Source organism: Lepidothrix coronata, unplaced genomic scaffold, assembly GCF_001604755.1.
Source record: "Lepidothrix coronata isolate B3197 unplaced genomic scaffold, Lepidothrix_coronata-1.0 Scaffold30, whole genome shotgun sequence".
NCBI classification, from domain to species: Eukaryota; Metazoa; Chordata; class Aves; order Passeriformes; family Pipridae; genus Lepidothrix; species Lepidothrix coronata.
The window spans coordinates 2,190,454-2,218,011 of NW_016690210.1; the positions used below are offsets into that span (position 1 = coordinate 2,190,454).

The 27,558-nt window shown below is 44.7% G+C and overlaps 1 protein-coding gene across 4 annotated transcripts in view; it reads left to right on the top strand.

Moving 5' to 3' along the window:
• Positions 1-25,568, top strand: part of PDE9A (phosphodiesterase 9A) — a 49,918-nt gene extending 24,350 nt beyond the window's left edge. For all 4 annotated transcript variants that reach the window (XM_017811059.1, XM_017811062.1, XM_017811060.1 and 1 more), the window contains 12 exons: positions 3,916-4,000; positions 8,318-8,399; positions 10,693-10,767; positions 13,760-13,846; positions 16,949-17,053; positions 18,095-18,177; positions 19,062-19,218; positions 20,387-20,500; positions 21,126-21,230; positions 22,767-22,895; positions 23,100-23,195; positions 24,634-25,568. In XM_017811059.1, coding sequence (XP_017666548.1) covers positions 3,916-4,000; positions 8,318-8,399; positions 10,693-10,767; positions 13,760-13,846; positions 16,949-17,053; positions 18,095-18,177; positions 19,062-19,218; positions 20,387-20,500; positions 21,126-21,230; positions 22,767-22,895; positions 23,100-23,195; positions 24,634-24,684 — 1,169 coding nt within the window. In that variant the 3' untranslated portion in view covers positions 24,685-25,568. The remainder of the gene's footprint in view (positions 1-3,915; positions 4,001-8,317; positions 8,400-10,692; positions 10,768-13,759; positions 13,847-16,948; positions 17,054-18,094; positions 18,178-19,061; positions 19,219-20,386; positions 20,501-21,125; positions 21,231-22,766; positions 22,896-23,099; positions 23,196-24,633) is intronic.
• The last annotated feature ends 1,990 nt before the right edge of the window (positions 25,569-27,558 follow it).

Genomic DNA, 27,558 nt, shown 5'->3' on the forward strand with positions numbered 1-27,558 from the left:
TGGTGGCACGGTGAGGGCAGGGTGGGATGGCTGGTGTCCAGTGTCCAGATCACCTCCCAGCCTCCCCTTTGAGGGGCTCCCGAGCCCTCTGCTGATGTCTGGGCCCAGGGCCACGTGTTCCCACGTCCCTGTGGCAGAAGGTCTCCATCGCCCACCTCCCCATCTTCCACATCCCAGCCCCCTGGTCTGTCCTCCCATGTCCCCCCTGACCCAGCTTCCTGTCACCTCCCTGCACCCAGCAGTGACCCTCCATCCCTCTACACACACACTTCTTGGTCCCTAAAAGCACTCACTGGGGCAATTGGTCTGCAATTCCAGGGGGTAACACCACTGCCCTCCTTCCCTCACAGTCGGATACTTGCACCGTAACACGACTGTGTTGTTACTGTGTGACAACCTGGTCAAAGAGCTCCTATTCTGGTTTTTCATTTGTTTTTTTCCCCCCTGTGCATCGTCTGAGTTCTTTTCAGTATGTTATGCTGAACATAGGTCCCAGAGAGGCGGGGAAGGGGTGTGAATAAGGCGCTGTCACCCAGCACCATTCCGATTCCAAAGGCCACATCCTTGCAGATGCACAGCACTGGAGGCAGGAGTGGGCAGAGCCTTTCCCAGCACTGCAGCTGCAGAAAGCACTTTCCCACTAGAGCTGGCTGGGAAAAAAAAAAAAAAAAGAAAGAAAAAGTTTCTGGTTCATGGAAGAAGTTGTTTTCCTGAAACTTCCCCCGACCAGAAGGTACCTTGACCCTGCAGCTGCTCAGTGAGACTGATGCCTTTGTCAGCAGGGAGAGGAAAAAAATGTCCTTTTTCGAAGAGCAGCTGCAGGGGAACCTCTCCCTGTAGCCAGCCCAGCCTCAGGCTCCTGGTGCTGTGGGATGTCCATGGAGGGGATAGCCTGCAGTGTGCCTACACCCAGCAGAAAGCCTGATTAGGAATTCCTCCTGTCTGTTTGGCTGCTGCTTTTCCCAGGGCTCCACTGATTTATTCTTTTATCCAAAAGAGGGTGGAGGGGGGGGAGACAAATTAGCTCAGTCACTCTGCATTTTCAGTGAAACTTCTGACCAGCTCCAGTCCTCAGAGCTAAATGCCATGGACTAGAGCAAATGAGGCAAATGTTCCTGTGGGTATTTCTATCTCCTTGGCTGTGCAGGGAAGCAACCATCCCAGCCAGATAAGGGCTGCTTTTGACCCCTGGTGATCCCCTGGGATCCCTGGTACACATGCTGCCCTTCAGCATTGGCAGCCCAAGGCAGTGGAGGGAGATAAGGAAGGACTTCGTGACACTGCCAGCAGGGAAAAGTTGTGCACGTGCACACTCCAGCAATTTATTGCTTGTTTAGGGAAGGCAGCCTACCTGGAGCTGCTGTGCCACGCAGGTGAACTGAATTCCCTGGTCCCCAAACGAGGGTTCTCTCTGCTGATGGAATTAGCATCTGATGTACCAATCTGCTGCCAGTCTCCCTGAGCACTCCCAGTCCCAGCTCCAGCAGCCTCAGCCTGTGGGAAGGAAGGAGCTCCCCAGGTTGCAAGTCTACAAGTGCACCCATCTGCTCGAAATTGGACTTCCAGAGTTTGCAATGGGGCTAAATCTGCAGCATTCTGAAAGAATCCCTGGCTGTCGTGTCTAAAAAGCAAAACTGTGGGAGAAAGGGAGTGTCCAACCTCCCTGCTCGAGCTGGGCTCCCAGAGGTTGCTTTAAGAGCCACGTTTCATTGCTGGATTCAGCCCAAGGATTTATTTAGACAGCACAGGGTCTTTTCAGAAGGTATTTCTTGCTGCAGAATAATATAATGGTCCCTTAATCAGTGCACATGACAAGGCCATTTATCATTTGCAAGCCAAATGTGAAAAGAATCGTTCTTTTATTTTGCCTTTACTCCTGCCTCCTTCAGAGATCCCTTTTCCACCACTTTCACATGTGATCTCCAGGATTTCTTCCCCAGAGGGGACGTGTGTGTGGGGATAAGTGCTCATGACAGCGCTACATCTGCACCTCACATGGAATGTTCTCAGCTTCCTTCCCATTCCTGCCTAGAGACCACGTCAGAGATGTGTTTTCAAGGAGCCAAATTCTTTAACTGATTTTTAAATCCCAGCTAAAGCTTGTCACTTCCCCTTGGAAAATGAGTCCATGCCGAGCAAGCACTGGGAATGCTTTGTCCCGTGGCTTCACTCACTCTGCTCCACTGTTTGCACAGCAGCCCACACATGAATAAGGAAGCTGGCAAAAGCCCTTTGCAATTTGTAAGCATCTCACATCTACCTTAAGAAAATAATTATGTAAATTCTCTGCTCCCCTGGAGAGGTTTGGGATGAAAACCAAGGAGATGCAACACGAAAAAATCCTCAGGGCTGCCATTTTGCACCAGGACTCCTCCCTGCAGTTGCCTGCCCCAATTCCCTGTCACTCTGGTAACTCTGCTTTGCTCCCACTGCTTCAAACAGGCACCAGACACCATTTAGACAGCTTGGCAAATGGGATACCCATGAATTTCTCATGGATCAATGAACCAAGGTGGCACACAGCAGCAAGGGGCCTGTGGCTCAGCTGGAGCTGATTATCAAAGTACCCCAAAAAAGTGCAGCCAGGTATCCAGAATGAAAATCTCAAATAAGCAGGACAGCAACTTACCTGTGTCATCACATTGTGATCACCCAAAGAAATTGCTTGTAACAATGATAGACAAAAAAATATAAATTTGCACATGGGATTTTTAAACAGAGTATATTCCTGTAAACAAGCATAGATCAAATCCCTTTCCCTTTCCTCTCCTAGTATTTTGGGCTTGGTTCATACACATCTCTTTCCCCTTTCCCAGTTCCAACAGCAACCTTTGTTGTTACTGGCAAAACAAAAACAAAACTGAGGTCTCTGCTTATCTACAGAGTTGTGCCCTTCAAGGCAGGTTTTTATCACTTACATGCTGCTCTCCAGATAAGTGTGATTCAGACTGTGATTTTCCAAGAAGGTTACTGAATACTGATTGTCCGATTGCACATTCCCTGGAGTTCCCTGAACCACAGCTTGTCCATGCAAACAGTGAGTCCAGTAAACAAATGAGCTGTGAAATGAGTGCATATGAATGACATATACGTAATAAATGGTGCTGTGTTATGTCCTTGAGCACAATGATACTCCAGCTGAGGGGGAAAGAAAAGGGAGAATGCTCATACTCACACTGAGTTGGGTTCTCATGGCTACAATAAAGTGTGTGCTGCATAAACAGGCAATCAAACTTTTTGCCTTGTGGCTCTCACAGTTACATACAGAAGGGAAATATAGGATTTTTGAGCCGCATGCAGAAACAACCTTTGATTACAAAATTGATCGGCAGAACAAAGTGACAGGTTTTCAATACCTAAAAAAAAAAAAAAAAAGGAGAGAGAAATCAATCATTAGAGCAAAACTTTTCAGCGTTTTTCTCTCCCTCCCGCATTCTCACTTTGTTTTTTTCTGTATCCAGCAACGCAGCCCAGAGCTCCTTAATGCTCTGCATGAACTTTCAAATTAAAACCTTTTATCTTAATGGGAATTCTAATCCTACTGGGACGTGTTTGCCTGCGCTTATCAACCCATCGCGGGAGGGGTTTTTTGCTCAGGATTTCCTTTGATTCGTGTTCTACAGCAGACAAGTGAAGGCACCAGAACAGCCGACTGCTGCTAACAATCCTGGAAAAGCTGAGACGCTGTAGCCATTCTGTGAATTAAAATACTGTGGCTATTAACTAAATTGGCAGCAGAGAATTCCTGTGGGTTTCCAAGATATATCGCTTTGGCAGCACCTGCATGTGTGAGAACCAAGGCAGTCTGTAAGGGCTTGCTGGCTCACTGGATAACCCCACTGTTTAAAGCTCTTTGAAAAGAGATCCCGCGACTTTTGCCATGGTAACACCCCTGTTGTTTTCCTTTGTTGACAGTGGAAGGCCTGAAAGTGGTGGAGATTGAGAAATGCAAGCGCGACATTAAAAAGATGAGGGAGGAAATGGCAGCAAGAAGCAGCAGGTAAGTTCTGCTTTGGACTTGACCGCAGAAATAAGGATCTGGTTTCAAACCCGAATGCAACATTTCCGCAGAATTGAGTTACCTTCTGGGCTTAGAAGTAAAAGAGCGAGGAAACTGATAATCATTAAGGACAGTGGCTTTAATTTAACATTTGAAGATCTATAGCCATTCATCGGTTAAATTAGCTTGGGCCATGGGAATAGAGAGAAAGGTTTTGGAATAGTTATTTTTCACCATACAGAGTGGGAATTCTTCATCCAGATTTACTGGGAGAGAGGGAACGGGAAAAGAACTTCTGTTCAGTGCAGCGTTTGGTTGAGAACCAGCTAACACTCCAATATGTTCTGGGAAAATACCAAATAAATATGTAGCAGCTCTTCTAATTATGATCTCATGCTATTATAAATCATCCATTTCAAATCCAATAAGAAATTGGGAATTTGCTTTCTAATTCAGGGGCTCACTGTGATTGTGAAGCTTGGTTTCTCTGTAATTAAAACACCAGCAGAAAAAAATTGCATTTTGTACAGTACGTGTTCTCTGCTGGAAAGTGCCCCCCTGTGTCACTGAAATATCCCATTAGGACAAACAAATCGTCACTGTGAGATTAGGAATACTTCTGGGAAGGTTGCTGAGGAGGGATACACCATGTTCCTCAAAATGTGGCTGAGGAGGATTTTTCCCAGCAAATGTAAATATGCTGTCTTGACAGCCTCTCTCATTTTCCTCATCTGGGGTCAAACTCTCTGACCTTTAATCAAAACTGTTTCCTATTGAGGGCAGTGGGAGATTCACTAAAAGGTTCAGACTTTATAATCACTCGCTTTTATAAATGTTGCTATCCAGACATGTCAGGAGGCACAACAATAATACATTCCCATTAAGTCTGAGGCCAAATTCAGCTGTCATATTAGCATAAACGCAGAGTAACATTATTAACCTCAGGTCTGCCCCAGATTTATACCAGTAGGGTGGATTGCAGCTCGCCCTGTGACTTGCACCATCTCTTGTTGAGGTGTGTGAGGAGATCTCGTCAGAAAACTCAGAGCTCGGGTTGGCAGCAGACGTGAAACACGTGTGCTGATTTGTGCTGGCAGTGATGGGAATAATGCATGTGTCCACTTGTCTTTCCTTCAGCTGTTGTAGGGAGCTGGGAGAGCTGCACTTAGGAGCACAGTGATGCACAGGTGGATAGAAAATTAAGACCAAAACCAGAAGTAATGGCAACTTTGTTTTCGCTGAGTTGCCACCACACACTTCAGGAAGCACGAGACTGTCTCAGCAGCCATGATTCATTCGTTTTTCAGGTCTTGTCACCTTGCAGTCTATGTTTTGTAGTATAAACAGTAATCTGTTACCAAGAAAAGGCAGAATGGGGAGTGCTACGTGTTCCCAGTGCAGCTGGCTCCAGCTGGGGTGTGGTCTTCACCGAGGGCTCATAGTGAGATATGACAAAAGCCAGAGACCAGCGTGGGGCGTGAGGCTGGGAAGCTGTGGTAAAAATGGGTGTGGAGCTCATCAGCAGGTATTTCCGAGCACAGACACCCACACTGGCTTGCTCTGAGCTCACACTGCACAGCTGGTTTTGCTGAAGCAGGAGCCCAGCTCGCTCGGCTCTGAGTCACTCTGTGTCACATCATTATGGCAGCTGCCTGTCACAGCTCTTCTTGGTTACCTGGAGCTGGGTCTTCCTCCTCCCAGCTGCACAGAAGCTTCTCCTCCTTGCCCAGAATTCTGTCCAGGATTACCTGTACCCTAAGGGTTTGGGTCTCCAAGAAGCAGCAGGATGGGAATGAGCTGTGGATCCCTATTCCCAAGCTACCTTAACTCCACAGGAGCCATGCCACTGGCCTAAAGTGACGCCAGCCCAGGGATGCTTCACATCAGAGAAAGCTGAGCAAGCTCTCTCCCCTTGGCATGAGATAAGTGGGGGAACAGAGGCATCCCAGGGCAAGTGGAAGTGTATTTACTCCTATTTAGACTCGTCATTCCCTGTGCAGTGTCATTTGCTAGATAACGCACTGCAGCTGCAATCAGGGATCACATCTGAATTTAATTAATGTTCATCAATATGTGTGAGTGCATCTATTCCTTCAGTGATATCAGAGTGGACACAGCTGTATTCCTGTATGTTTACCTGGTCTTATATTTGCTATTACCAAATGACAAAGTAAGGTTGAACAGCCGGGTTTATAAAAGTCATCGTGCACAGTGAGTTGTGCATCTCTCCTCTTCGGAAGAGCAGAGCAGCCCCGTTTGCATCCCCCCAAATTGCTTTCTTTCTGCTTGTCTGCCTTTTGCACTCTCCACTGGCAGATGCTAATAGCATTATAGTGTCATTTAAAATCATGATCATTTGCAGATGCAGTTTTACATTTGTAAAGGTCTGATGCATCCTGGCTCTGGTGTGTTCCCCAGTGTGCTGGGATGAAGGCTCCAGTATCTCACTACAGCTGGGAATTAGAGATATTTGGCTGACCCTCAGCTAACCCTGGTAGTCAGCTCCAATTAGGGCAAGGAATGCCCCAATTTCAATATTTTTATCCAACTAATACCCCACACAGTGGAGTTTTGAGGAAACAGCTTTAGAAACGATTAAGACAGCTTTTCACCAACTGAGAATCTCCTTAAACAGGGCAGGAAAAGGCAGCTGGTTGAAGTCAGCTGACCACCATGAACTGTAAGATGACACAACTTTCACAGAATTCAGACACTGCCACCAGAAATTACAGCAGACATCAATGTTAAGAAGAGAAAAGACACATGGACCAACTCCCAACAGAGGAGAGAAGCACTAAAAAGAGGTGCAATACAGAATATATGAAATAGTCATAAAAGGGACAAATAAAGTTAGCGGAATGCTTTGCTTGGCTTCTTTTGGGGGGTTTCTTTTTGCTTCCTTTGGCAGGAGGTTTGAAAAATGAGAAAGGATAACCCAAATGTTAGAACTACGGGGATAGATCTCTGGAACTGTCTGAGGCCAGGTTGGATGTGGCCCTGAGCAACCTGATCTAGTAAATGGCATCCCTGCCCATGGCAGGGAATTTGGAAGTAGATGATCTTTAAGGTCCTTCCAACCCAAACCATTCCATGATTCTAGAAATGCAAAAGGCAAGCAGATTGGCCTCACAGGAGAGTTAATAAAGCCCATGTGAACAAATACCTGGGAAACACGTTGTGTTAAAGTATTGTGGCTGTAAGGAGAGAAACTGCTCTTCTCCTGCAGTGCAGCACCCCGATGTTCTTGAAGGCTCTAAGGATGTAGGGAGTCTCCCACCACCAGTTACAGAATCACAGAATCATTTAGGTTGGAAAAGACCCCCAAGATCATCAAGTCTGACCTTTGACCAATCACCACCTTGTCAACTAGACCAGAGTACTGAGTGCCACACCCAGGTGTTCCTTGAACACCTCCAGGGATGGGGACTCCACCACCTCCCTGGGCAGCCCCTTCCAATGCTTGACAACCCTTTTGATGAAAAAATTCTTCCTGATGCCCAACCTGAACCACCCCTGCTGCAGCTTGAGGCCATTTCCTCCTGTCATTTGTTACCTGGGATAAGAGCCCGACTCCCACCTGGCTACAACCTCCTTTCAGGGAGTTGTAGAGAGTGATGAGGTCTCCCCTGGTCCTCTGCTCAGCTTGGCTTTTCAATATGCAGAGGAAGGAAGAAAAGCTAACTGACAGTGGGTGCTGGTGTTAATAACCAGGCAAGTGTTAATTACCTGTAATTTCTGGCAGTGACTCCTTTCCTCCAGGACTGGGGAGCCAAGCAGACGTGTCTGCCAAGTCTGTGCCTCATTGCTGTTGACCCACGTGAAAGGCAGCAGGCAAGATGGTCATTCCATCAAAATGGATGGTGTTACCCAAGCTTTTTCAGGTCCTGGAGCTGGGTTGCAATAAGGCTCAGTGGGTGCCTGCACTAGCAAATAAGCACAGGTGAGCCAGTGTCCATACCCAGCATGGTCCCTGGCAGGGCTCTGCCAGCCTTGGAGAAGGATGCCTGCCATGGACAGCACTGAAAGGAAAGTTACTTGGTTTAAATAAAAGTGACTGAGTATCCATGGATACACAGACCCTCCTCCCTTGAATGCAAATAGATGGAGAGGGGACAACAGAGGTGTTGCACAAGGGAAGAAAATTCTAAAGAGGATCACACTTTTAAAGCATTTGAGCAGCACCACATTAGAAAGGGAGAGGTTGGGGAGTGGGGTAATTCTCCGAGATGCCTACTGAGAGACTAGAGTACTCCCAGCATTTTTCAAGGCACTGTGTTTCTGTTCCCAAAATGTGAAGAGATGAATATTTCATTTCAGGACTAACTGTCCCTGCAAGTACAGCTTTTTGGATGAAAACAAGAGACCGGCTCCCCGAAGGGATGTACCATCCTACCCAAAGGTACCACTCACTGCTTCCTCTTCCCAAAATCCTACTACATGGTTGCCATCCTGACAAGCTCTGCTTTTCAGTGCATAACTCCTTAGCCATTATCTCCTAGTTACTCTAAATCCAAAGCCTGCTCCAAAACCCCTGTGAGCTGTCGTTGCCTGCAGTGACTTAAAGTTCAATCCTCAGTAGTCTTTAATACTTGAAGGCTCATAAGTGTTTGAAATGTTAATGAACATTTTGAATTCGTCAACATTTAAGCTCCTTTGTCTGGTTTATATTTGTTTATTCTCCGCTCATAGGAACAATCAAAAATACCCTGCAATGTTGTACTCTAATTGAAAGTAGTGCTCCTTCCTGTTCTCTCCTAATGGATTATTTTTTAATTTAAAAAGTAATTTATGGGGATGCTTCACCCAGGGAAACAAAGAGAAAATGAGACATTGGATTCTCTCCGGAATGATTCATTGTCCCTGTGAAAATGAGTTAGTGTATTTGCTGGAGAAAACAGAAGAAAAATGTCTCCTGGGCAAGTACAAGTACAAATCCAGAGTGATGAATGAGGCTAAAACCATGAAGAACACAGGATTTTTGGTCCTAGCACTGGCAGCCTTTGCCCCCAGGAGTTATTAAAAGCTGCCAGGTTGTGTCTGCTCAGTGCCCAGGTCACAGCTTGACAAAACACCAGCTCACACGTGTGCAAATCATAGTTGAACCATGGGCTTGCACACATCAAAGCTGGCTCAGCCACTCTGAAATCCTCGTGTGATGCAGGTGTGTGACATGGACATGAATCCTTGCATATTTGCCTTCAGAGCCTTACAGAGTAACGAGCTGTAAATTCTGCTGTTTATTCTGCTCTGCCTGGCAAAAGTGACCTCCAGGTCTCTGAAGCAAAGACTATGGGACTTATATTTCTTTTAATTAACTTTTGCCCGAGAGGCTTGTGCTCCTGACACTAACACACGATTTCACAAAACATATCAGTTCTAAATCAGATTTTTTTTCCCCTGGATAAGTATATATATCAGATCAAACCTTGATGTACTGCTCTGATATTAGGATCTTGAACTGACAACAGGTGCTAGGAAGAGTTGCACTACTGACTGCAGAGTAAACTGTTAGTTTGTATTTTTGTATTACCCCTAGACCAAAACTCACTGGAATTTTGGGTTTAGAAGTTTGGGTTCTGTTTGGAGAGGTTTGCAAAATTTGTCATCAGTTGTCAGGTGCTGGATTTGTCCCGTGCCAGTGAGTCTGGGGAGCAGTGAGTACACTGAAGGGAGATGTCACTATGACACTGTTACATCTCGTACACAGCAACAAATCTGTGCTGCTAATTTGCAGTTTTCTTGCAGAACGTCACAGTGAATGCACATTATATAGGCAAAAGCAAGACTTGCCTTCTCAAGAAGGAAAACTGATCTTCAGAGTTGTTCCTCCTGGGATTAAGCACCAAAAAATTTGTTGGCTCAGAAAACGTCATTCACCCTCTCGGGACAATAATCCCAAACTAGGGACAGCCATGGTAAATGGCACAATCAGAGCCACAAGGTTTTTGAGTCCCAGAACAACTCTGATGAATGGAGTCTTGGAAAGATGAATTGTAGAGCCCTGATCTCCCCATGTCTTTTAACCCTCCATGTTCCTCGTTTTCATTTTGTATGCAATTGTAACTGGTGAATGAGCTTGATTTTGTTTTAAGCTTCTGAGCGTAGTGATAAAAAATCACTCGAATCTTTCAGGCTGACAACCAATTTGAAACTGTGGGCGTTCTCGAAAAAACACTTAAAACGAGCGCATAAATCATCTGAAAATAAATATATCATACCCACCAGCTAATTTAACACTGTAAGCAGAGACACTTCACACCATCCAACCATAACTGGATGCAGGCAGCAGAACCAGACGTGCTCTGCAGGCAGCAGAACCAGACGTGCTCTGCAGGCAGCAGAACCAGTGGAGACAGGGATGGATCTGTGTCTTTTATATTCCCATGCTGGATTTACTCACTTCCCTGGCCATAACACCTCTCCGCTCTCCTCCCTTTTTTCCCAAACCCTGCACCTCTCTGCTCTAGAAGGATCTCCATCCATCAGGCATGAACATCCTGGCATGATCATGAGCAGCTGGTGGGAAGGGTGGGGAGGGTTGGGTGGGAAGGGGGGAGACAGTTGGGAGACATCCTTGGGAAATATGGGCTAAACCCCTCGTAAAAGGAACCCCATGAGTCCCAGAGACATTCCAAGAGCAGGTCCCATGCCAGGGACACCCTTACTTATGCCAAGTGCCTTTTTGTCTGCAGTACATGCTGTCCCAGGAGACCATCGAAGCACTTCGGAAACCAACCTTTGACGTCTGGCTGTGGGAGCCCAACGAGGTAGGGATGCCACGTTAGCTGGCTTAGCTAACTTTCTGAGAATCAACAAGGCCAGAAGAGAGACAGTCTGCAGTGCTTTCCCCTTTTTCTGCTGCCTACTCTCTATACTTCTTTTATTTTCATGTCACACAAACTATGTACAGTAGTTTTTCCTAACAGATGCCAGGCAGATTATACCGATTATCATATCCTGATTCCTCTTTATTTTTAATTTAGTCCCTTCCTAGTGATGGCCCACAACTGATGCACTATTATTACTGCCACATGAGTTCTCTCATACCATTTTATCAGAACAAATCAATCCCTAGCGAAGTGTGTGCTTAAGCACATCATCAATAACTCCACTCAAATCAATAAGGCAGCAGGCAGAGGTTCACGCATTGATTCACACCCCTTCAGCCAAGGGGTGTGAATCACACTGAAGGGTGTTCTGAAGAGGTTGCAAAGCTGTCTGCACAGCCAATTAGTATTTTCTTTTTGCTTCATTTTCTTCTTTTTGTTACTGCTATCGGTATTATTCATGGTCCATCACTTGTGTTGCAGAACGTTCTGTGCAAACCTCTGTAGACACATGAAGGAGAAGGATACTAAGAAGGGACAGCTTATGTAAATTCGGGTTCAGCAAATACAATCAAATCTCCCTCAGGAAAAACTCAGTGCTGGGTTTTTCCCAAGGGAAGGCTTGGGTAGTTTCAGCAGCAATCCCAGCACCAGTCTCCTTAATCACCTTCTCAACTGGATGTTGTGCATACAAGAGTCACTCTGGCTCAGCACCTGTAGTCCGACATGACAAGGAAAAAAACACCCCATACTGCATCCACAGGAATATCATATTCCCTTCAGGATATTTCCTCTGTCTGGTAGAACAAGAGAAGGACTCTCTGGTGGCTTGAGGTCCATCTCCCATTTGCAGAGGCTGGTAGAGCTTCCCTCGTGTGGTCAGAGGTGCCCTGCAGCCCCTGCCCCCTCTCCAGCCCCTTTTCTCTGTACCAAGGCCATACATCTGCCTTGCCCCCAGCTTTTAAACTCCTGTCAGGTCTTTGCAGCAAGAAGGAATTACACTCTGACAGGTGGACCATAACACTGTTGGCTCATTGTCCTGACTATTAAGAAAAAATAAGGAGAAACAAAAACCATTATCCACGGATTCTTGAGTGCTGAGGGATAATATTTTAGCACAGTGACTCGTTCAGAGTACTAGGAAACACTATATGGAGGCATGAAGGAGGCTAACAAGAGGGCATGGGGATTAGGCATGCCCTGCAAGGAGGAGTGCTGCTCAAAAATAAGACTCCACACAAGCTCTGCTGAGCTGAGCACCATATGGGTTTATCTCACCCTTTTAGCTCTGGTTTGTGTTTACAGAGAATATTTCAATTCTGTCAATATTTCAGTTGCTTGTTTAGCAATGAGCATTTGCCTACGTGTGGGACAGGCAGGTCATAAACCATAATCATCTGTAAGCAAATGAATAATGTGCTCTGCAGCATCTCAGTAAACAGAGCTATGCAGCAAAACCCTGTGTTCTCTTTCTCAAATGCCCTCTCACTTTCAAGCCTTTAAGAAGTCCCTTATTCAAGCTTTTGCTGCTGATCAAGAAAGCTGAAAATGAAAACTGAGATTCTCATGTGTTCAGGGGCAAGAGCTTTGGGACTTAGAGTCACCTTGTCACTCACCCAAAGCTCTCTTGGCAACAGCTGGGGGGATATAGGTGTTTTTGAGGATAATTCAGCCCTTCTGGATCAAGTTTATTGTCTCATAAAGTCTTTTATGAAACTATTGCAAAACATATATTCTACCTAGGAATAGGACAAGGGGATCTTCAGCAAAATGCTGTCTATGTGATCTGAGCAAAATTCAGCTTGTCCCTCAGGTCTTGCAGGAAAGTCTCTTCCTGTTTGGATGACTCAAAGTCAGCCCACTTGTAACCCCATGAATTATGTTTATTCCCTGGATAAATATAAAGTTTCATTAGATTAAATCATTTTTCTGGTGAGTTTTTAAGAGCCCAAATAACGGAAAACTAACTCAAAAAATATCTCCAAGGCTGTATTTGTGACATTACATTCATCATGTTGGAAACTCCTGGATGGCTTTACAGCCTAAGAACCGCATTTTCTAATACAATGGCTACATTTCATCCCCTGCAGATTTAGCCTTTAGAAATGGAAATGCAGATACACAAACTCCTGAATTCCTGGAAGCCTGTTCGTTTCTGACTGGTGGCTGCTGTTAAATGCCCCAACACTTGAGATTATCAATATCTTTTTTTCCAATACGTTCAAGCCCAGATGATTAAACGGGAATGGTGGTGCTAAATTGCCTGCGTCCCCTTTTCTCCTGCAGAGCAGATGTTGTCTCAAAAGAGCTGCCTGCCTGTGCATTTCAACTATTGGGATTCCTAGTTGCAGACTAGGAGGAATAGTCACAAAACTGCTGCAATTTTATAGGGTTATAACAGGAGATCTTTCGTTAAATAAGAGATCTGAGCTAAGATAGTGGAAGTCATAAAGAAAGATGGTATTGTCACATGCCTAGAATAAATGTTTCTTTAAGGATCTCTTATTTTCTGCTGTCATTTTTCTATCCAGCTAGGGCTTGATCCATTTCTGTACAGCCAAAGCCTTTGGAGTCAGTGGAAAAGCTCCCATTGATTTCACTGAGCGTTAGAACATATCCCAGCTGAGTTACAAAAAATGGCAACGCTTTTTCCTGAGCGGGAATTGCTAAATTACTGAAGAGTGCTGGTGTGATTCAAAGCCCTGCACAAAATCTACGAAGTCAACAGCAATATGCCTGCTTCAAAAAGCTTTCAGGCCCTCTCTGTCTCCCCTCTTGCACTGTCTTTCATCATGAAACCTTTGAACATCCTTCTTTCATCGTAACGAGAGGGCTCTGCAATTATTCGATGCTGGCAAGGAGGAAATTCACTTTGCAGTGTATCATAAAGGGATATTTACCAAGGCCATAACCTGTCTGTTCCTGGCTGCAGATGCTGAGCTGTTTGGAACACATGTACCACGACCTCGGGCTGGTAAAAGACTTCAACATCAACCCTATCACGTTAAAGAGGTGGTTGGTAAGTATTTCGAATTATATATGCAATTTTTCACGTTCAAAAATCAATAAATGAGACATTTGGCCGTGGAATTACCTTCACTCACATAAGTAATTCCACTGACAGCAGTCAGTCTACACAAATTCTTAACATTTAAGTACTTCAGAAAATGTTTGCATTCTTGTTGTCACAGATGACTTTTTTTTTTTAAATTGTTTTGCATTTGTTTGCTGAGTTTTCATTTACTGACAGCAACTAATTTCTGCTGAATGCTCTTGGTACCTCCTGTAAATGGAGGCAAGACAAGTGTCATCAGATACAGGCAAAAAAAGCCAATAACCATTAGATGTACTAAATCACAGGGAGCAAAAGAGCAGGCCAGGAAGGAAAGGAATTGCTGAGAAGCTAAATAACTTCCTTTGCTTCAGCCTTTAATGTTGAGAATGTTGCAGAGACGCAAGATGTGATAAAGATGAGATCATACCAAAAGTGAGATGTCTAAGGAAGAAACACTGGAATATTTAAAAATCAGTAAGTTTTCAGGTACAAGGAAGAGCATAAGAAAGCATTTGCTAAAAAGATGAAGAATATATTGTCTTTCTTAGAAAAAAAAATCACGTTCCTATAGAACTGTAGAACAGGAAATATTTTATCTGTTAATCCGTTGTTTAAAAAGGATCCAGGGATAGCCTGAAGAATTATAACTACTGAAACTTACTTCTCTGTCTGACAAATTGATTGAGATAATAATTAAAAACATCACGGTGGGAAGTTCATTACACAGATGTTTCATACCAGTCCTGTAGTGAAGACCTACACCTCATTAATCTCTTCTAATTACCCGGAGAGTTTGCACAGAATAGAGGGCACTGTTTCACATGATGGATGTAGACTCCCAGAAAGGCCTGAAGAAATTCCACAAATTCAGAGAGTGGCTAGAAAACACAAAGGAAACACTGGGTTCATGGTATGTTGAAGCACAGCAAGAGCAGGAAGCACCAGTGGCTCTCACTGCTGGGTGTCCTGCTGCAGGGTGAAGCCAACCAGGCACAAGGCTGAGCAGGGTCTGGAATAAGGGATAAAATGTCACCACAGAAGGCATAAGGCTCACCTGACATTTATGCCTAGCACTGGTGAAGCCTTTTTAGAGAAATAGTATGACTCAGAGGAGACACAAAAAAACCGATCAAGACGTAGGAAATCTCTCCCCAGAGAAGGACAAATGGAAAGCTCGATGTTGTTGGTCTTAGAAAGCAGCTGAACAGAAGGGGTGGGATGAAACCAAACACAAACAAGGCTGGCACAGAGTAGATAAAACAGAAAATCTCCTCCTCCTGTTTCACAGCCTGAAAACATGGGAAACAAGGTGATATGTCAACACGCATCAACACGCCACCCACACGCATTACTGCAGGCAGCTCCCTTTAGCTTGTGTCTCCAAGTAATTTGTTACCACCAGCATTTAAGACAGATTCTTTCTGAACAACAAAGGGGGTTTATTGTGTATTTTCTGCAAAGGTAGGACGGGATGAGATTCCCGTCCTACAATGCTAGCTCTGCAGAAAGAAGGATGATTAAAAAAAGCCCCAAGGACTCTTCTTCCAACTGTAATACTTCCCCAGGCATGCTATGGGCATCAATGCCTTGATTTTAGGCAACAGCATCAGTGTGAATTTAAGTGGGTTGGAAAAAGCCACCTTGTGCCTACACTTGCTTTCTTGCTCTCACATCCACTGGCTATAGAAATGTGCCAGAAAGAGGAGGAAAGGATGACTAATACAGCTCTGTCACTCCATCCCTTCAGTGCTCTGAGTCAGGAGTCCCCTGGGATGCCCTGGGCTCCAGTGCTGGATGTGTACATTACACCCAGGCAGTGTTGTGCAGTGCCTGAGCACAGCCAGGGTGTCCATATGGAGGCTGTGAGATACTGCCCACCACCTGTGAGCCTGGCTGCCAACCATCCTGTGCCATTTGTTATACATTTTAAAATAAATTTCTAAAAACCTTGCTGCAGGATAACCTGAACAGCATTCGCAATGAAGCCCCCAAATATTAAATAAGCAATGAAAACCCACAGTTCTCTTGATCTAATCCAGAGCTTTGAGGCTTGCTAGAAGGAAGATCCCAGGTTAAAGGGTTTGATGCTGGTGGGGCATGAGGACTCTTGAAGTAAATTCAGTATGAACTGGAGAAGGGTCAGGAATTCCGTCCGTGACATTAAGTCAGGCTCAGTACCTGAAGCATGTGCAAAAGGGCTCTCTAGGGTCCAGGCTACAGAGGATTCAGCAGCAGGGTCCAGCAGTCCTGCCAGTGCTTGTCTTTTTTGTGTGGAACAGGATACCAATGGCTATCCAGAGCATTGGAACAGTGACTGTGCCATGTGTTAACCCAGCTGTGCCAGCTTCACTCAGCCAGCCTGGCTGACAGTAGCGAGGACAGAGGGAAAGACAGGCTTCACCTTGCCTGTGGAATGAGGGCACAGAGCCAGGATCTGTAGAAAGTTAAACCACACAACAATCAGCCCTATGAGCCCATAAAAGCTAAATCTCTCCTGTGCTGCCTGGCTTAGGAAATCCACACAGGTGTAGGGGTGCTACAGTGAGTGCATTCACATCTTCACTTTGCCAAGCAACACGTCCTCAAAGTGCCACCTCTGAGCATTTGCAGACGAAGTAACAACCCCATTTCAGCCTTCAGGATTTCAGAGCTGCAATTTGCACTCAGCAAAAGAGGGGAATGGGGATGTGCTCTGAGTTCTTCACACTCCCCAAAGTTGCCGTTTAGCCACCACATGGTTTGAAACACAAATTCAGCACGAGAGTAGAGAGTCCTGTCTGAGAACTGAGATGCCATTACAGCTGTGCTGGGATGTTTACCCATTGATGGATGGTATGAGAGAGAATTTGCTGTGAGCTTTACCTGCTGAATAATTCTGGAAACACAGAAATCTCTCCTCCTCCCCCCAAGGAAGGCAGAGTGTGTCAGAGGGCCTTGTGCTGTCACTCTGTCCTAGCAGAAAAGACTGCTGGGCTCCACAGGGCTCTTCTAGGGATATACAGTGATTCCAGGGTGGCTGGGAAACAGCTCTCCTGTCCCTGACTGCTTTGTTCCTTCTCTCTGCAGCTGTGTATTCATGACAATTACAGAAACAACCCCTTCCACAATTTCCGGCACTGCTTCTGCGTGACCCAGATGATGTACAGCATGATCTCGCTCTGCAGACTCCAGGTATGACCCCACCTCAAAAGCATCACCCCATTTCCGTTGTGGGGTCCACTCAGCCATCCCATTCCAGACCCCAAGCACCTACACAGCTTTCTGAGACTGCTGGGAAGCTAAATTCACCTCCTGGATATCCCCAATTTGTACACTGAGGCTCTTTTGACTCTCTGATAGCATGAAACATCCAGGAATCAGATCCCAAAGCCTAAAGAATTATGGCCTGTGGGTATGGTCTTCATCTGGGACACAGAATGTTCTCCACATGTGTGCTTGCACCTGGATGAGCTCCTGCAAATAATTCCTGGCATGCACTGTATGCAGGATTCCCATTCAGCCTGTACTTTGTCCCAGACTATAGGCATCAATTAATTTCATTGTCTGGATAACCTACGTTCATATATTAATTTAATAAAATAAAATAATAAAATTTAAAAATTTAAAAAATAAAATAATAAAATTTAATATCATAAAAGGAGTACAAAACTGCTTTTATTCAGTTATATTCCCCCTTTTCTTCTCCGCAGTTAAACACCTCCGTTACTGGTTTAAATCTGTTTTCTTGCCAGTAGGAATATGAAGAAAATCTTGCTTTAGTGGAAGTTCATCCTATTCAGAAGCTGTGGGAACACAACATTTAATTTTTCTCACTCTTCTCCTGACTTTAATTAATGCAGAACACAATGGCAACTGAGCCACCCTCCAGCCCTCCCTTAACTAATCAGGGTGCTCAAATAACTTGTAAGAGACTGTTCTAATATCTCAGTGCTTTCATATGATCTCTGCAGTAATAGCAAGTTTCAAGAAAATTGCCTCCTCTGAGCTGCTGTTATTTAATGCAACAAAGGCAAATCTGAGTCATTTTTACTGGAAGGGAAGACAGAATTCTCTTTCTTGGCTGAAGTAAATTCATCTATGGAAAAATACTTCTCTTCACTCAGATTTGCATTTCTCTAAAGAGTAAATAAAGGGGATTTTATACTTCTTTTCATTTATTATGATAGGGGAAGTAGAAACCATAGTATGACATTAATGTTTTGTATTTCACAGGAGAAATTTTCCCAGATTGACATTTTGATTCTCATGACTGCAGCAGTATGCCATGACTTGGACCATCCAGGCTATAACAACACGTAAGTCTGTCTCTTGCTTTCTCTCCCCTTAAAATTTATTGGGAAGGTAATACCAGGTGGCATTTTTTGGCAGATCAGGTTTTCCTTCTCACAGCTTCAGCTGGCCGTGACCCTTCCCCAAGGCCCTTCTGTTCACTCACACGTGGGCCAAGGCAGAGCTTCGTGCAGCAACCTCGGGTCTGGGTTGGGGTTGCCAGCTGTCCTTGGCTCTGTAAGGAAAATGATTTTTCAGATTTCTTCCAGCGCTTTCCCCCTTGTTTTCCTGAGAAAACAAATGAAAAAAATACTTTACAGATGTTTAGAGAGATATAAATCATTAAAGCGGAATAATGACACTAAAACGCAAAGGGGAGTTTAACTTACGCATTATTTCGTGATTATAAATCATGAAGTCATATTATTCTATTTATTATCATGTGAGGAAATTATTGTTGTTGCCCCACACACACACACTTTTGTGTGCATGTATGTGTGTGTGAAAAAGAGAGGGAGAATCTAATTTATGTGTAACGATTCATTAAATAAAGGCAGAACCCAATTCTGACTGGGATCAGTGGGAATCTCTCAATTTGATATTAGTGGGGGTTGAATGGAGCCCAGACAGTTCCTTCTGGATTTTTTTTTTCCATGTCATTTTAAACTCCAGAGATTTGGTAAAATTTAAAGAAAAAAAAAAACAACAACCCTGTGGGGGAATTAGTGCCTGAGATGATATTAAAGTAATATCTATTTTCTCTAAAAATCTGATTTAGCACCAACAGTCAAAAAACCAAACTGCAGCTAGTTGAATAAGCATTGAAAAGGATGTAAGTAAAAGAAAGCAGCGTGGTTTAGAGCAGCTGGTGTGTGTCTGCAGGAGTCCTCACTGTTTCTCTCCACGTCAGCTACCAGATAAACGCGCGGACCGAGCTCGCCGTGCGCTACAACGACATCTCCCCGCTGGAGAACCACCACTGTGCCGTGGCTTTCCAGATCATTTCCCAGCCAGAATACAACATTTTCTCCAATGTCGACCAGGACCAATTCAAACAGATAAGACAGGTAGGAGTTCTGCTCCCGTCTGCGCTGTGCAAACTGTCCCTGAAGGTGCAAACACGCACGGACTTCCCCGCGAGTGAATCGCTCTCCCTACGGGGTAGGACGGAAAAAAGCCCCTCACACTGGAAGGATCCAGGAGGGGTTCTTGGAAAATTTCTACAGCAGCACTCCCTGGGATGTCTTGCTGAGAAATAATGAGTACATCCTGACTATTAAAGCCTATGACATTTTGGGGGGAGATATTTATATTATTGAAGGAGCCAATTAGCTCTGGCTGGGGAATGATTAAGCTGTCATGGTAGAAGTTTATGCTTCAAGGGAACATTTTATTAATGGCTTCAAAGTGGGCAAAGCAGAGCACTTGTACTGTTGGAAGAGGGTCTGGTGGACTGGGAGTCTTCACAGTTAGCTCTGAAACAGTGAACAGTGCTACAATTCCCATTACGGCTTGAAGGGCCAAAATTCGGTCTTAATTTCCACATTACACCTTCCTTACACACCAAATGGAAAAGCAGACTAATATAAGGGCTTGGATACTGGTCTGGTTGGAGTTACTGATTCTGCCAGGGCACGGGAAGCAGGCTTGGGCCCAGAACTGATCAATCCGTACGAAACTCCACAGCTTTAAATTAACCACATGTTTTCACACCATAAACTCTGCCTAGCAGGGGGATGCAGAGCTCCTAACACATTGACTGCATCTGAGTATTTCAAAGCCCATAGTGCAAAGAGGATGAGCACAGACAACATCCACGTCTCATGATTTTTGTCTCTTATTCGGGCCTCTAAGAGTCAGCAGCAAAACCCACAGTTTTGGTTCCTTCCAAGGAGCCAAAAGTGGATCTTGGCAATCAGAGTGCGGCTTTTAACATCCTGTTGTACAGTTTGCTTTTCTACAATTAGTCAATCAGAAAGGAAAAACCTCAATGTGTCTCTGGAATATCACAGCAGTGTTACAGATCAATCCAACCATCATTTTCATACACCATAAACTCTTTATAACCCTCTTCTAAGTTTTCTCAAGAGTTTCAAGTCAGAAATTTCCCCTTTCATTATGAACAATGTAATGTATCTGAGGCATTCCGTGTGTAAGAAAGACCCTGCTTAGCTCTGCAATAGCAGACTTTGTAAAGAATGTCAAGTTAATATGTGAACATGTTTTCTTTGCTAGGGGATAATTACATTAATCCTGGCTACAGACATGGCGAGACACGCAGAAATACTGGACTCTTTCAAGGAAAAAATGGAAAATTTTGATTACTCAAATGAAGAACACATGACCTGTGTAAGGAAGTTTTGTGGATTGTTATTCTTCTGTGCATAAGTGTGAAAGCTTTTAGATTAATATTTGTTTGTTTAAAAACCAAGATTCAATATATAATATCAAAAAAAGAATCCTTCCTACATTCTCTGCCCCACCAGAAATAATTACAATTTGGAGGTGCTCTATATAAAACAGATTATTCTGGCTTTAGAAATCCTGCAGTCCCATCAGGTCCATTACTGTGGGATAAAAAATATCCACAAGAGCACAAATTCTAGACTCCTTTACTTCCCAATCCCTTTGTCTTTGACTTCTGGGGAAATCTCTCCCCAGCTGCCTGTGAGTGCTACACAAAAAGCTTAATGGTCATTTGTGCCTGAATATCTTCAGGCAGCAGATAAGTGCACGTCCCCCTGTGACACATCCCAGTGCTACAGGCAGGGAAACCAAGCCAGAGGGGGAAAAAGTGATTTACACAGAGTAGCTGAGAGAGGGGAAGAGAGCCCAGACCATTTGAGACCTCTGATTTAATCCTAAAACTGCCCTTTCTGGTTGAAAGCATTGCCTCCCACTGCCTTGTAAGCTGTGGATAGGGGGAAAAGGGCTGGCATCAAGATTGCAGTATTAAAGTATTATCCTCTTCCAGCTGAAGATGGTGCTGATAAAATGCTGTGATATCTCCAACGAAGTCCGCCCGATGGAAGTAGCGGAGCCCTGGGTGGATTGTTTACTAGAGGAGTATTTTATGCAGGTAAGAAGGAGGGAGAGATGCAATTGCACAGTTTTCTGCTTTTCCTGAAGCCCAACCTCAGCTACAGGTGCTCCCTTGTCTGACAGCCCGGTCCAGCTCTAGCTCTGAACAACCTGGACTAGTGGAAGGCGTCCCTGCTCATGGCAGGGGGTTGGAATGAGGTGATCCTTAAGGTCCTTTACAACCCAAACCATTCTATGGTTCCATGGAAGGGCTTCTATTGGAGAAAGTCAGAGAAGGAAGCTAGAAAGAGAACCTGCTCAGAGGCCAAGTGGATGCAACTGATTGCAAATTTCAGAAGAAAGACAAAAGCAACCCAGAAATCCTAATGCCAGCAGGCTGAAGCTTGTCCTCTGTAAAGCAGCTGCCTCTCGTGGTTTTTTGACAAATATATCATTTTTGAGCCAAAAGGACAAGAGCAGTGGCAAGACAAAGTTGTCAAGTAAATTATATCAAATATCACACAGGAACTAGTTTATTTTCACTGCATGTGAACATCCCCCTAAAGAGGAAGCAGAAGACTTGCTGGGGCATGGAGAGTCAGACTTAAAGCTTCACAAAGGTCGCTCCTCACTGGATTCCCAGCTGAACACAGTTTCTGGTGTCTTACAAAAGGATCCCTGGGTGAGCAGCACATGGGCTCCTGAGGAGCATGTCCGAGCTGCAGTGGGATCCCAGCCCACACACAGCTGCAGTGCTCTGGGGAGCAGATGCCATCGCTTTCCTGGGTGTTTTGTCTGTACTTTGGTCGGCTGCATGACAAGGAGGGCTTCTCACAAGAGACAGACATTTCGGGTGGTGTGTCAGAAACATTTCTAGCTCACTGCATGTCCAGTTTTTCACTCAAAATTACAGTATTTCTGTGCCTTACTGTTTTGGCCACCCAGCAAAGGCACCATGTGCTGAATGATCCAGTAACTGGGAGATAAAATCTGCTACAGTGTCCTTCTTGCACACGCGGTCCATGACCTCCTTGCACATGAACCCACTTAGAAATAGTGAGTTATGTGGTTAAGTAGGTAGCTTGGCAAACCCTTTGCACTCAGTGGAACTACTCTGCATTGACCTGGCTAGCCAGAACTACTTCTAATCATTAGTAAAGAAGGAGATGTAATTTCTTGTTGAATAGCTGAAAATAATCACTCTCTGGAGAATTATGAGGAAATTACGGACCTATTCCTTCTCTTTCAGAGCAGCAAGAGCCATTACCACCTTTCTGGATGCTCTGAAATATTTCATCTCACAAATTCAGTGGCCTTGCAAAGGGAATTAGATGTCCTGTAAGCCTGGAGGTGAACACTTTCATGCTAGTGCTGAGCAGAAGTAACTGAGCAGAGTTGTCTTTATCCAGATGTTGCTCTCAACAAAGCAGATACATTGGCCTGAGGGAAGCACGTTGCTATTCTGTGCTACCTTCAAACACCTCTGTGATCTGCATCTGAAGGCTACTACTCTTTAGCTTGTGATCAACAGTACTTTATTCTCCTCACAGGCTTCTAGCCAAGATTTATACATTTAATTTTGAATTCGTTCCAGAGCGACCGAGAAAAATCCGAGGGGCTTCCAGTGGCGCCGTTCATGGACCGCGACAAAGTGACCAAGCCCACGGCACAGATCGGCTTCCTGAAGTTCGTCCTCATCCCCATGTTTGAAACAGTAACAAAGGTAAGACACCCAGGGCCAGAAGCAGAAGGGGACAATGCAGAGCTCCAGTGTTTGCTCCATCAGGTGTTCACATAGGCAGGGAAATGGGGATGCGCCGTTCACACCCTGCCTTCCTCCCTGGTTTTAGCATGTACAATGAAAGGATGTAGGAAGTTCATGAATATGACAGGAAACGTTGATGTTCTTTCTCTTGTTTTCACCCAGCTATTCCCAGAAGTGGAGGAGGTGATGCTCCAGCCCCTGTGGGAGTCCAGGGACCACTACGAGGGACTAAAACAGATAGATGATGCTATGAAAGAGGTAAGCTCTACATATCTCTTTGATATAGTAAATATTATGACTGAATATGCCAAACGTTGTAATTAAACTGCAGGTTAATTCCCAAACAGCAGGAATGCTTATGGGAGAATCATTATCATGAGAATCACATCCAGTACACCTGGCTGGGGAGAGGTGTGTGCTACAAACAGTAAGAACATGTCCTTGCAGAGTCCACCAGGTACCACACAAGTGTGGCCATGGGAAGGGAGCCGCTTGCAGGAGACAAAACCCAGGGATAACTGCCTGAGGGGAGCACGTTAGCAAACACCTCCTCCTGGAGGGATCTGCCTTCCACTGGGAAGGAGTTAGGCTGGCCTAGACTGCAGCAAAATGTCCTGGGGCTGGGCAGTTCAAGGCATTGCACCACCAATGCGTGAGTTTATTTTCTGGCAAGGAACTTCCAGTCACGTGTCTGCCATCAAGGATGTGCTTGAAATTTTATGAGGAATTACTCTGTCATGCACAGCACCCAGGAGGATTAAACACACAACCAGTGAGGCCATTTTAAGGCTCAGTGGGGACCTCCATTTACAGAGCATTTCTCATTTTGACGTGTAGGGCTCAGGGGAGGGCCACTTCTCCCTGCTGAGGTCTATGACAAAACCTCCCCAAGTGGAATCACAGAGCAGGGGTTTTATGGCATGAAAACATTTATGTAGACAGGATGCTATCAGCCACTCTGTCATTAAAATAAATTGGGAAGTGCCCTGGAGCACAGGTTGTGCTGATATTTTTTGTTATGTGGGAAATTAAGGTTCATTCCCTTGATCATCCATGAGTGGAATAGCAGCTTTCTGGTGTAGGTCCCATCCCCTCCCAAGTGCTTTGGAGGAAAAGCCCCTCAGGAGCACAGATACTAAGGCTGGTTAATCAAAGAGCACATGCTTTGAGGGCACTGAGTTTTAAAGGAGAACAAAGTCTTTCAGACATACTTCAGTTTGAAGAGGAGCATTTCTCAAATGAGGGAAAAAGAACTCAAATATGACTGTCAGACGGTCTGAGTCTTATTCATCTTTCAATTTGAGCTGAGATTTTTACTTCTGGTTTACAGAAGCCGTCAAAACAGCATTTTTATACAAACTGATGGAGCTTTAATTGCAGTGTATTGGCACAAAAGGTCTTAGGAAAATAGGGGCTGCTTGAATTCAGAAATACCCCGAAACAAGAGGATCTAATGAATAATCTGCGAGCCTAGTGCAGTAGATGACGAGAAAGACTGAGTTCTGTTTACTCAGGACATGCATCCAAGAGCTGTTTGGATGAAACAGTGCCTGTGATGTTCCAGGCTGCCGGCTATTACTTCCCAAGAAATGTGGCACATGCCTTGTGGGGAGCTGGGCGTGTGACTCACAGCAGCAGCGGAAAGCGGCACCGTGTGAGTCAGGGGCACTAATCCTGCTCTGCTCTTCGTTTTCAGCTGCAGAAACAGAAAAGTGAAAGTTTGACAGCCGGCAGCACCGAAAAGTGAGACGAGAAAAGCCCTTGAACAAAACACAAGCCCCGAGGTCGCTCCGGTTTTGAGAAATGCTGTATTTGCCAAACAGACGTGGCAGCTGCGTCGAAATCCAGCTGGGACCGTGCGTGAGGAGAAGCGGCAGGGATGGATGTCCTGCCTGCCTGGGCACCTCATCTACAGCCTGCAGCCTCCTTGCACAGGCGCTGCCGCCGTCGGACGCCGAGGGTTCCCCACGCTCCAACATTCCCAGCAGGATTCCCCCTGCGGACAGTGCACAGGCTGCAGCACGGCTCAAACCTCCAGCAGAGCTGCCTTTTTGATGACCAAACTGTCAGCCACAGTGTGTAGAGACAAATCAGAGCTTAGCTAAGGAGCCTTTCCTGGAAAGTGTTCCACTGGCATCCAAAAACACCAGAAGAAGTTGTTTTAGTGAAGATACTCTCTCTATGTGTACAGCAGTATGCTAATTACAGCACAGCTTAACAGATAGATGCTTATATACTGACAAGGGTCCTGGCATACATTTTTGTTTGCCCAGTAGGCCCTAATTACACATTTCTCTGCATTATTCCCTGAATTTTATAGTGTTCACAGTGCATTCAGAAGCCCAGCATAGTGGATGCAATTTTCTTTTTTTTTTTGTTTTTCTACACTAGAAGAAATCAGAAGAAACCTTAGTGAGTTTGCAGGGTTGCTTTGTGGCCTGGTACAGCTGGACACCATGGGATCCTTCAGCATGAGCAAAGAAGGAGCACAAAGCTGAAACCACGGTGCAAACACATTTTTATCCTTGTTGATGCAAAAAAGCAACAAAAAAACCCCTTCAAAGATGTACAGATTTTTTTTTTTTTTTACTTTTAAACTGATCTGCTAAATAATATATTCTTCTACAGAAATGGGTGTTGTACTTGTTTTCTTTTGCATATGCATGCACGTGAGAGCTGTTTGTGTTTCCTAAAGACAAATGCTTTCATAATGAATACGAGGTAATGGGCTGTACAGGAGAGGGGAGGGATGGTTCTCCTTCGGAGAAGAGGCTTTAGAATTATTTTTGAGGTACATATGCATCATAAGTGCAACACCAAAAGAGCTCCAGTTCCACTGATGGCTTTGTAAATGTTGGGAGCCAAGCTCTGCCCAGTGTTGCAGTTGTGTGAATGGACAGCCAGAAACACTGTGACTGACACCTGTGCACTGCAGGTTTCCCATGTTTGGTCTCTTTTGTTTTGCAAAAATCTGTATTATTTCAGCAGCTTTTCAGTCTCTCAGGGAGATACAAATAACTGTGAAACTTCCATCTCTCTGTCCTGTTCCTACCTGCAAGTTTCCGGAGACCCAGGAGAGACTCTCAGCTAGTTCTCTCTGCTGGTGCCTTCTCATTTAAGCAGCTTTTTCTGTGTGGTTTTGGGCTTTCTGCTGCAAACCGGGAAAGGGTCTGGTCCCTGGGTTTGAACAGATCCCAAGATCCAAGCACAGGGTCAGCTCCAACTTACACAGATATCTTCATGAATGGATGAACTAAACCCTAGTTTTGATTAACCTCAAACTTTTGATGCTTGAAAGTTGAATCAGAATTATGTGGTTTGGGTCCTTTGTCTTTACTAAATCTTTTAATCCAAAGTACATTGTGACCCAGATTGTTCTGCTGTGGAATTTTTCACTTCTTTTTGACAAGTAAATTGAATTTACCATCTCCATTCAAGTGGATTTCTGTCACAAATCAGCTCCCAGAGCAGATGAGCTGTGCAGGAGCTACAAACAATTGCTTAGGCTGTGCCAAGTCCTGCACTGAGCTACTCACAATAGATGAGAAAACCTGCTGTAGGAACTTCACCAAAACTTCTTAAGAGTTAGATCCTTATAGGAAGTTTTGTTTCAGTTGGAAGGATTTTCTCTAACCACAAGCCCTAATCCAGCAAGTATTTATCCATGTACTTAACTCCCACCAGCCTAGTCATGGACCCTGGCATGCAGGAGGTACTTGCACAGTCCGGGCTCCTTAGCTTCCTCTAAATGAAGTGCATGGATCTCTGGGAATTTATGGCCCCTGGGGCCCGTTTTGGCTCCATCACTTTTAGAAGCAACCTGAAAACTGTTTACTTGAGAGAGATGATCAGAGGACGTTGATGAAATCCTGCTGACTTTCTTGGAGCTGCGTCAGAAGTGTGGGAGAAGGGAATGCAACCCATCCTCATGATGCTGCAATGTGCTGTGAGGCTTATTCAAAGAACAGGCAACACCCAGGCTGCTATTAGGCAGCTGCAAGAAAAACCCACATGCAATCACAACCAGCTAATGGTATAAATGGGAATACCACAGCATTTTTTAATCTCATTTGCCTTTGTAATATTAGATTTCTAGGAGACAGTCCTCCCAACAGATGTTTAACCAAGGGTAATGCAAGGCATTCTCTCATAATTCTACGTTTTTATACTTTTCCCATAATATTTAACGTTGTGATTCATATGCAAATTAAAGGATTTGAGCATCTTGGCAATCAGCCCATTAAAATGTCACACATTTTCAAGGTGACATTTTAAAATTAGACTTAGCATGAAAATGAAGTTTTCTGAGGCAGGCAGACAGATGCCTCAAGTGTGATTTAATCCTTTTCTCTCCCTAGTGCAATGAATAAGAGTGAATATTATATCCCAGTGTTCTTCAGTTTACAGTAGGTATCTTACAAGGAACTTCTGTGACCTGTTGCATGCAACTCCCAGCACCATGACAGTGGTATGTGCACCCCAGCTTTACATTGCTACTCCTAGCCTTGTGATTCACACTATTTAGCTTGCAAAACAAGGGATTTTATCTTTTTTTTCCCCCCTTTTTTTTTTCCTTTTTTTTTTCTTTTAAACCGTGAGATCCCGCAGTCCTGTGACTCCC